This window comes from Periophthalmus magnuspinnatus, chromosome 4, assembly GCF_009829125.3.
Source record: "Periophthalmus magnuspinnatus isolate fPerMag1 chromosome 4, fPerMag1.2.pri, whole genome shotgun sequence".
NCBI lineage: Eukaryota > Metazoa > Chordata > Actinopteri > Gobiiformes > Gobiidae > Periophthalmus > Periophthalmus magnuspinnatus.
The window spans coordinates 29,195,374-29,206,619 of record NC_047129.1 but is presented as its reverse complement, the minus strand read 5'-3'; the positions used below and the strand labels follow the sequence as shown (position 1 = coordinate 29,206,619).

Genomic DNA, 11,246 nt, shown 5'->3' with positions numbered 1-11,246 from the left:
ACACATTTACTCATGTTTAGCTTTGTGTTGTTTTAGTTTGGTTAAAAATTGTATTTTGAAAAAAATACGTAATATATGAACCTATAGACATGCATCTGCGTCTAATTTGTTCAAAAGTAATTCTTTTAAACTTGTGTTTTCTTTGACAACTTTCATATTATAATAAGATCAATATAATGGACTGACATTTCTGAAGAGTCCCTGGAGTTACTCAGTGTAAAAAAGAAAATCCTGTGTCCTATATTCTATATTTAGGTAGGTTTAGTTACACAGACATGCTGCTGATGAGCCATAAGACTTTACCGTTTTAAACACATCTTTAATAAAGGATGCACATAGAGTTATACAGTGGTCTACATTCCTCGTTGACGTTTGTTTTAATATTGCACTTAACTTCAATCATAATGTGCTTTTCTGCTACAGGTTAGACAGTACAGACACTAAGGCAAACAGGAACGCAGACTGAGCCCACATTCAACACATTTAACAGAGAACAACAGCGGCCATATTGGACCGTCAACACATTACACACATATTACACACATGACACACATATGACACACACAGATAATACCATTAGCGACAAGCACAGATCTGTGCTGCATTTTAAAGTGCAACAATACAGTTAGCACGTAGCTGTGCCTTAAAGATGCACTATGTAACTTTTCTGGTGGAGATGCTGCCATCTGCTTGTCTCCATGGAGGTGTTATTGCTTTGAATGTCCCACAGTGAACTTTAAATGCCCAGAGGCAATCATATCAAGTATTGTTTGTTTTGGAATAAAAACTGCTGTAACTGAGAATAATGGAAGCTAGATATGTTTAATGCCATACTGTGGAACATTCCAGGCAAAGCAATAACATCTCCATGGAGACAAGCAGACGGAAGTTACAAAGTGCATCTTTAAAATACCAATTTGTGTAACATTCTTGTGGGGAAAATGACATTGTTCAACATCAAGACCAACAACACACATTTTAGATACACACAAGTGGGGACGGTTCGATGTGTTTTTTTTGTTTTAGTTTTTTGCCGATACTGATAACCAATATTTGTGCCCATTAACCAATATATTTTTTAAATCCCTCGTATGACCCACAAGTTTATGTTAAGTTATAATAACAATCAAAAATTAACTTGTGTTGCATGATTGTGTAAACCTGCAGTCTCCAAGTTCCCTTCCATTTTCACTCATTTGGTCTGTTCAAAATGACAAATCCGCTTAGAAAAAAACATATATATATCGGCAAAATGTGGAAAACCATCCAATATCAGACTGATATTGTAACCGATATATCGCCCATCCCACACACGCACAGGACAAGACTGATGCAGCTGCCATGAGATAACCACAGAAGACAATTTAAAGTGCGTATGACAGGTTTTCATGTTTTTGTTTTTTCTAATTCTGACTCCGTTTGGTGGGATAGTAGCTGTGGTAAATATTTAACAGTTTTATATCAGTTAAGTAGCAGTGGTTTGTGGAAGAAAGTTGAGAAGAAACGTGCAAAAATCCTAAAACAGAATACCTCTACCTATGTCATCAGTGTGGAAAATTTAGATCAAACACTGATTTAATGAAATAAAGGTGTTGTCATTTATTTGTATTAGTTTAATCATAGTTATTGTGTAATTTAGACATGTTTTGGCCCTTGTTAACAGTATAGTTTCTAGGTAAGTTATGGAATTACAATTATAACAAGTAAAATTACAAGTAAAATAATAAACTTTGCCAGAATTACAAAAAAAAAAAGCATGAAATGAGCAGCCTAACCTGTCATACGCACTTTAAAACACAGGGCAGTGGGTTTAAATGGAAGTATGTTATTTGTGCAATTTACTGTGCGCTTGTATGTAGTCGTGATAAGACCTTTAATCAAATACTACCAAGTCTTAAAGTGTTCAAAGTGTGGTATATAATAGTACAAAAATACCCAACAATCAAAGGTCTAAATAATTGATACATATTACGAAGCAAAATCAACATTAAAGCTGTAGTGATCCCTGTAAAAGTACGATTGCATAAAAAATAAAAACAAAAACAGCTGTTCAAGTTGACTGGATTATGAATACTGAAGCCAAACACATTAACATTACTTTAAGACGTTTTCATAAATAAGTACATTTTGTGTGTTTAGTGAGTTGTTCTTTGTGACCAAAATGTTTCCCTGTAATGTAGAAGTAATGCAGTAATCTCTCCAGAGTTATGGTTAATGCGTTTTTTGAGTAGTTGTAATTTGATATTCTACCATGTTGTGTCCAAAAACAGACACTACATGAAACAGGCTGTACAATAATACCAATATAATGTGGTAAAATGTATGTACTGTCATTGGAACAACAGTGAATCAGTTGGTACAGCTGTCACCCTGTAACTGGAGGTTTGATGGTTCAACTCCTGTTGTACTCAACGAACATTGTGCTTGTGCAACATAGGAAAGTCACTTCTGAAGCGTGTGGTTGGAGAGATGATGCAGTAGGCTCAGAGTAGCTGCCACATCTTTGTCAGAGTGTGATTTCTTGCCATTATTTGAGCTTAACAATATCAGATCATTTTTAATTTACACGGTTCAACATAAACATCTTGTTCACACAGTTGTTATCAGTGAAATAGCTCTATCGTATTTTCTAGAACCCTGAACAGTGACACACTACAGTATGTAGTCATGTTTCAGATGAAACACATTGGAAGCCACAGCATTGAAAGAGCACATGTTCACAGTGGAGCGGTCTGACAGCTAGCTTAGCGCTGTGTGGTTTGTGGAAGTATAATTGGTGTACAAGCAATGCCTGCAAAGGATTCTGGGAAGTGCAGGTCCCTCTCCCACTCCTCTGTGTCTGTGTTGAAGACCTGTACGATGCTTGTGACGTTGTTCAGGTGCCAGTTGTATCCTCCGATGATGTAGATCTTCTGGTCCAGGAGGCAGCAGCCCGCCTCAGACTGGCCCACCCTCATGGGGGTGAGGGTGGTCCATTGGTCATTGTCGGGAGTGTAATACTCCACCGCCAGCACGTCAAAGCAGCGGTCCACATGGTCCATACGCCCACCCAGAGCGTACACGCGCTCTCTGGAGCTGATCATCGCGTGCAGCACACGTGGCTCCGTCATGGGGGCCTTAAACTCCCACTGGTCAGTCACCGGGTCGTAGCAGTGCAGGGCTTTCTTATCTTCTAGAGACACGCCATAACCACCAGAGACATAGAGTTTATCAGCACACGTGGTCCCAGCATGCCCCCAGATCCTCCTCTTCAGAGGATCCACATATGTCCATTCATTCTTCTTTGGGCAGTAGCACTCCACAGTGGACAGGCTTCCAGAGCGATTACGTCCCCCGGTGGCATACAGCTTCCCATGCAGCACATTAAGCTGAAACTGGATGCGTGCCTCCTGCATGGACTGAATACGCAGCCACTGGTTCAAATGGGGGTCATATCTAAAGCAGCTCTCCACAGCTCCCTCTCCACTGCGGTACTGCAGATGCTGCCCTCCCACCACATACACAAAGTTATCCAGCACCGCCACACAGGCATGGCTACACCCACTCTCCATCTCCGTCAGCTCCTTAAACTGCCGCGCGGAGATGTCGGGGAGGTGGTAGACTCTGGAGCTCACCGTACGGTCGTGGTCAGTGTACGGTGTCCCTCCAAATGTGATTAAAGACACGACGTCGGAACGGATGAGGGTGCGAGGGGACTGCATTTCGTGCTGTCTGAAAGGAAGGATTTGGTAATTAAAGGCTTCGAGGAGAAAGTGACGACACTGCACGTCCTCCACCATGATGTCCACCTTCTGCACACTGTCCACCAGCTCAGACGAACGCATCAGAGGAAACCGCACGTGACACAGGACATCACTGGCCTGAACACGCCGGGAATCATCAAACTGGAGCCAACGAATCGCCGCATGAAACAAGTCAATCTCACTACAGTTCTTTAGTTTGTTGCTCTGAAGAAAGAAGACCAAACGCTCCATCGGAATGTGTAAAAAGTCCTCCTGCTCGGAAATCTGTAGGAAGTGACGGAAAGTAAAAGTATCCACGGATTCTTTAAGGGAAGACAGGCTAAATGTTGTGGCCATTTGACCGATGTGTAAACATGTTTCCACGCTCATCGCAGACTTCAGGAATTCTTCGCAAAGTTCAACCACGGGAACCATCTGCAGAAACACCGCAGCCCCTAGCACGTCTTGAATACAGTCGAGGTCTAGCGTCACCTCCGAGCTATAGGCAAAGTCTATGATATGTTTCAGGCCTCGTGCCGATAAGCCTTTCAGTTCTATGGTGTCCTGGTTTGACTCCCTCATGCCTCCAGTAAACATCGCCCTGAAATAAAGAACAAGGTCGTTTCATTTATTAAGATAAATAAACATCCGAAGCCAGGGAAATGAATTAGACTAAAACTGAAAGAAAAACATTTATATAAAGTCAAGGTAAAGTACTTTTTTGTCCCCATAAGCAAAAAAAACCCTAGAATTACTATAGTGTATGAGCAGTTTAATAAAAAAAAAGGAATAATGGTTTGCAAATGTAGCTTTTCAATGGGTCACCAGGGCTTCTAAGGTAAGTCCAAGTTAGTTTATTCTTCTAAAACTTTTAATACAGTTGTCACATTTCTATATAGCGCTTTTCCACCTTCAAGGCACTCAAAGCACTTTACATCAAGGATCTACCACGCAGACACTAGGGGCGAGGTGGGTGAAGTGTCTTGCCCATGGACACAATAACAGCATTCATCTGTGGGTGCTGAAATAGCATCGCCAAACTGTGGATGTAGATCTGACAAATGATGTTTAAGTCGAGAGCGTGATTCAAAACGGCAACCTTCAGATCAGTGGACAAACGCTCTAAAAATTGAGAATATAGTGTCTTTAAAATAAGCTATCACTCCAAATCACTCCAAATACAACTTCGAGAAGATAAATGAGAAGAAGAAACAACTATAACATGGTCAAAAGCTCTAAAAAGTCGATTTTGCAGTACATGTCTGCTTTAGCTATCAGACCAACCTGAAGTAGTCGCTGCAGGAGGCCAGAACAGCTTTGTGAACATGGAAGCGCTCGTCATTTATGGACAGCTCCACGTCGAGTAGTTGTCCCCTTGCCCTGAGCAGAGACAGGCCCTGGAGCAGACAGGTGCTGTGGCTGGGGGCTGAGAAGGTACAGCGCAGCGTGCGATTCTTGTTAGCCATACTGCAACACAAAGACCGAGTTACACCTCGCAATATGATACCACGTGTGAAACCCTTCACACTCACTATCAAACGCTGGGTTTCAGATGACATCACAACATTCTATATTTACATTTATAATTATATATATAATATATATTTTGTGTGTTTAAAAGTACATTTATTTCTTTACATTTGTTTAAGAATAATCTTGGAATATCAAAACCTCTTTGAAATAGGGCTGTCACGATAATTACTATATCCAGTTATTCAATATATGTTAGATGGAACAATAATTCACAATATTTATCGTGGGTGGATGTTTTTGCACGACTGGGAAATATTTTGTTATTTTTTTGTACTGCATTAAGATGTGTGCTGTAGAAGGTTGAATTAGTAACTTGTGTGATGTTGTTTTTTATAAATGCAAATTAACTGCTGAAGTGTTTCATTCTGAGATTTATTTATTGCAGTTTGTATAATAAGGTTAAAAAACACATTTAGAATAGTTTTGGGAAATAATTCTACTTCAGGGTTAAATTAGTTTCCATTTTACTGTTTATAGTCTATATTTTCTTCAGCAAAATATCACACTTTAACAACTTTGTGACTGGTTAATTGAGTTTATATATATATATATATATATATATATATATATATATATATATATATATATATATATATATATATATATATATATATATTTTTTTTTTTTTTTTTTTTTTTTTTTTAATAGACTCTTTTTTCAGACAAAGGTTTAGTTTGTTTTCATATCTGACCAATTTCGACTTCTCACTAGCGGAGCACCTCTGAGGAAAAGCGCTAGCGAGAGGTCGAAACTGTCAGGTTTGAAAACAAACTAAACCTTGGTCTGAAAAAGAATCAAAAGACCAAACAAAGCTCATTGGACTGTGTGTCTATGTGCAATTTTTATTCAATGTTGCAACCCTACTATCATAAGTTATGTATGAAGTAGGGGAGAGTGACTGAGACAAACATGGATATCTTGATGTTTTTAGCATTTTCTCAAGAATAATATTCACGTGATATTTTAATCATGCATCTACAATGTGCTAAACGTGTCCAGTCAGCTGATTTATTCTGACTTCTTTAGGACATTATCCCTGACGTGAGAGTAAAAAAGCCCCCTCGTCCCGGTTTAAAGTTACTCTCACACACCTGGGATATTGTCTTGAAGAAGTCGGACTGCAGATGGCGCTGTCGTACTGCCTCTACAAGTAGGAAGACAGCGCCAAAACGTGTTTAAATCAGCTGACCGGACACTCACAGCAACATCAAGTGACCAAACTGAGGAAGAGCGCTAGTGAGTCCAAACTGTCAGGCATGAAACAAACTAAACTTGGTCTGAAAAAATAATCTATTAAAATAAATTAACGGAATACCATGAACCTCATTGGGCTGTGAAAAGACCAAAGTGTGGAAATATCACTCTGTACCTTTTTTTGGAAGATTACACAACAATACTCTGTACTAAGGCTGCAACGATCAATCGACTAATCGTATTTTGATCATAGCCATATTTTGATCTTCATAATCGTTATCTGAACTGCACAGACCCTAGAACACATATGAAAGGACCTTTTTATAACAAACAGCAGCATTATTAAACCAAACTGTCAAAACAGAATAAACTCGTTTCATCAATAATACACTTTATTCCTAAATATTCTCTATATCAGGGGTGTCCAAACTTTTAGCAATGAGGGCCAGATTTGGTGAGGTGAAAAGCTGCGGGGGCCAAACATTCACCCTGATCATTCTTTGAACCATTAATATTAAATGCACATAAAATATTTAATTTTTTTTTACTTTTTATTGCAACTGGCTTTCACCTTTCAAAAGCAAAATGAATTATACACAGATTATAAATATGAAAAAGTGAACATTTAATCTGTGGTTTTGATTATCACAATAAAATTTATTCACTGAGATTTTCAAATTTATTCACCGAACAAACTGAGACTGGACTGAAACTGAGATCTGGACTGTAGTAAATAGGCCTGGTCTGGCTCAAAGACGGTGGTTTGGATGAGCAAAACGTCGCAGGTGAGTCAGTCTTGTCCTCGCATGGTTCTTGTTAAAGTTCATAACCGAGAACTAAACAAACTCAGCATTTTCTTAGCAAATGTTCGAATTTCTTTAAACCTGTCTTTATCCAATTGCCGTGAAAAGTCAGCGAGAGCGCGACCTCGGAGCACGGCCTGCATCTGCTGCCATCCTCGGTGAAATATAATATTGCTTGCAAATGTGTATTTTACGTTGGTCAACAGTGCAACGGGCCACACATAATTATTTTTATTCCAGAGGCTGCGGGCCAGTGGAAATTTGTACACGGGCCGCAATTGGCCCCTGGGCCGGACTTTGGGTATTCCTGCTCTATATAGAAAGATTCACTCCACATAATTTTCAGCCCTACATTGTATTTTAAATATTTTGAATTATAGTAATTATCGTGACAGGCCTAGTTTTTATATCGACTGGAACAAGATATTTTGGGGTTCTTGAAAAAGTGGGGAGATTAGGGCTATTTTTTTTGTAATACGATAAGATTTGAGCTGTGAAATGTTGAAAAAGTTACTTGGCTTAGTATTCCTTGATTCTGCTATTTAGTTGTTAAACCTCAGACGTTTTACTGATACTGTCTATTTAAAAATGGTTTACTCGTATTATCTTGCGTTATTGTTATTGTACCAGAGGCATAAAGTAATTTCAATATCATGAGTAATCACAGTATAACTCTGTAGCAATTTATCGTGCTTCAAAAGGTGTTATTGTGACAGACCTATAGACAATAAGTATGATGAATGAAAGGCTGGCTAATGTAGGCTACTAACACAGGAAGCCTTTAATGGACATGTACTCTAATGGCCCATAATGCATTGTACAGTGTAAAGTGTTTTTGTATTAGCACTCTCTCCACAAACGAGGAAACCATTTACTCTCATGATTCCAGCCATGTTGTATTGACGACCTTGAAGGAAGTGACTTTGAGAAAGTGTTTTATTTAAAATGGGAGTGAATCTTTACATAGAGGATCAGTGTGCATTGGCTTTGCTTGAAATGTACCACAGTATCACGATAATTACTATATCGACTTATTGTTCTATATGTGAAAGCTGGAACAATATAGTTTTGGGGTCAGTTATTATCATGTGCACATTTTCTTTGCACTACTGGGAATTTTTGGGTTATTGTTTGGCTATATGATAAGATTTAAGGGTAAAAAAGGTTAAATTAATAACTTCTATGACTCATTAAAGATGCAAACTAAGTACTAAAGTGTTTCATTCTGCTGTTTATTTATTGTAGGTCTTTTTTTTTGTTTAAATCTGCTCTTGGGTTTTGTGTCAGTGGCATGAATTAGTTTCAATATTATCATTTACCGTCTATATTTACTTCACCAAATTATCAAACTTCTACATTTGTTATCATGACAGGCTTAGGCATGGAATTAAATGGATCCATCTGGAGACAAGCTGACGCCATGAGGTAAGATGCAACTTGTTGAAATCAGCAAGAATGCATATGTTCAACTGATTTTTTTTCCCCCATTTTTTTAAAATTACCAATATAACACCTGTAATTGAATCCATGCATTGGATCATTCCAGACAAAGCAATGACATCTCCATGGAGCCAGACAGGTGGAGGACAACCCATGAGAAAAATTACATAGCACACCTTTAGCCTTTTTTATCAGGTCAAAACCCATTGAATTTATTATTTATTATTATTTGTATTGTTGTTGTTGTTTTTTTATCAAGTCAAAAGCCATTGAATTTATTATTTATTATTATTAGTTTTTTATCAATTCAAAAGCCATTGAATTTATTATTATTATTATTATTATTATAAACTATAAACTATGATGTCCTTTACTTTACTGTGCACGTGCTGTACCATAGTGACAACATGCACTGCAGCTGAAATAACTTCATTTGAGGTATTTCAGTTTAATCATTAGACACAGACAGCAGCTCAAACATGTCCGGAGGCCCACACTGCTCCACGGCGTTTCTTGGGTCATAAACGCCGCAATACACTGTCCTTAAAGGGGCAAGTGATGGAAAAAACGACCCCAAAAGAGATTAAGCTACAACGCATTCACTGGCAGTTGCTAACACATGTTAACAGAAGCTAACAGATGCTAATGCGCATAGCAGCGGTGACTCTGTGCCGCTAGCCCGCGCGACACTCACCTGTTCTGGGAAAGTATCGTCGCAAAATCCCCACCACCATCCGACTCCGCCATCTTCTAGCCCCGGATAACGTGCATATGGCATTTTTATTATTTACAAACAAGTTAAGAGCCAACTTGGCCTTTTCATGGCGTTTAAAAAGCTTGAAAATGTCTTAATTTAGGCCCAAACTGCAGCAGAGACAAGGTGCGCGGAGGTAAACACGAGAGCAGCGGTGACCTGTCAAACCGTGAGCTGTTTGTCCCAATACTGCTGCGATTACACTGTTTGACCGCAAGATGGCGCCAGAGCTGCACATTCAACAATAATGTAAAGTCTGACCGCAAGATGGCGCCAGATCTGAACTTTCTGTGGTGATAAAGTGCAACCTAAAAACACCGAATAAGTGTGTCTGATGTGTGATGCAGAGTGTGTATCAGTAATAAATGTGTGTGTGATGTATGTGTGATGCAGTGTGTATCAGTGATAAATGTGTGTGTTTGATGTGTGTGTGTGATGCATAGTGTGTCAGTGATAAATGTGAGTGTGTCTGATATGTGTGTGATACAGTGTCAGTAATAAATGTGTGTGTGATGTGTGTGATGCAGTGTGCATCAGTAATAAATGTGTGTATCTGAAGTGTGTGTGATACAGAGTGTGTGTCAGTAATAAGTGTGTGACGCTAAGTGTGTGTCAGTGATAAATGTGTGTGATGCAGTCTGTATCAGTAATAAATGTGTGTATCTGAAGTGTGTGTGATACAGTGTGTGTCAGTAATGTGTGTCTGATGTGTGTGTGTGTGATGCTAAGAGTGTGTCAGTAATAAATGTGTGTATCTGTGTGTGCGAGTGTGTAAGTAAAATAAGTCCATGCATAAAGTTAAAAAATAAAATAAAATACTTAGAAGTAGATATTGTAAGAATTGTCAGTTTCTGGTGTGAACATCAAAGACGACAAAGAGACTGGAACAAAGTCAGAAGGTTTAATGATCTCCACACAGAAAAAGTGAACACTGAAGCAACAGACTCTCTGGAAACAACAGGTGGAGGTGGTGAGTCCTGAGATGTGCCTGTTTACAGCTTTTATAGGGTCTCCCAATGTGTGTGTGTGTGTTTGTGAGGCTGGTCGTCTTCTGGTCAGCATGAAGAAAACTTTAGGCAATGTCGAACAAGGCGAGTGTTTTATGACCCTCTCAAGGTGGGGCTCACACATTCCTTAGATGTGGCTTTAACCAAAATGACGTTATCTTGAGCACAGTCCTTGTAATGTCCCACGCTGGTCTCCATAGCGTCCTGGTGATCCTCCATGTATTTCATATCCACAGCACAGATGTTATTTACTTTAGCATGAGTAAATCAAGATACCAGTTTGGAGTAGTGCTGCACTGCTAGAAAATACCTTACAATATAAACAACATCAGAACAACAGTACAAACATGACTTATTAAGGTGACCGGTATTGTAAAGTGTCCAGTTAAGTGCAGATATTCTAAAGCGACAATGGTACAGATATTATAAAGTGTTCATGAGACAAATAGCAGAGGGGAAAAAACTTTTTTCTACTCAAGTAAAGAGTAACTGTCAGGATGCAATATGTAAACGCAAGGACAAAACATTAAATAGTGCACAAAATCTGCTCTTTTCAGACTCAAAAATGGGAAAAACTAAATCATAACTGAAGTAGCGGCGCAATAAACATAAATATTCAAATAATTGAATGTCAACATAAAGCTTTTGTCAGTTGTAGAAGAGGAACCAAAGCTTTTACTCAAGTAAGAGTTCTGTTACTTTAATAAGAAATATTACTCAAGTAGGAGTAAAAGTATGCTGCTTGGAAAACACTCTGAAAAGTATGATTTTATAACTAAGTACGGAGCACCTC

General features: G+C 38.7%; 1 protein-coding gene across 1 annotated transcript; it reads right to left on the bottom strand.

The window, feature by feature from the left end:
• Positions 1–301: 301 nt before the first annotated feature.
• On the bottom strand, positions 302–9,659 carry klhl26 (kelch-like family member 26). Its single transcript, XM_033965678.2, has 3 exons — positions 9,387–9,659; positions 5,007–5,189; positions 302–4,323 (listed from the first exon to the last, which is right to left on the bottom strand). Exons 1-3 carry the CDS (start codon positions 9,437–9,439, stop codon positions 2,745–2,747), a joined length of 1,815 nt encoding a protein of 604 aa, XP_033821569.1. The 5' UTR covers positions 9,440–9,659; the 3' UTR covers positions 302–2,744.
• Between the last annotated feature and the right edge of the window lie 1,587 nt (positions 9,660–11,246).

What these genes read in the sequence shown, in the direction of transcription:
- klhl26 (XM_033965678.2), bottom strand. Translation starts at nt 9,439, where the DNA reads ATGGCGGAGTCGGATGGTGGTGGGGATTTTGCGACGATACTTTCCCAG. An exon ending in ACGATACTTTCCCAGAACAG is followed by an intron (nt 5,190 to 9,386) that starts GTGAGTGTCGCG and finishes TTTGTGTTGCAG; the next exon opens with TATGGCTAACAAGAATCGCA. An exon ending in TCCTGCAGCGACTACTTCAG is followed by an intron (nt 4,324 to 5,006) that starts GTTGGTCTGATA and finishes TCTTTATTTCAG; the next exon opens with GGCGATGTTTACTGGAGGCA.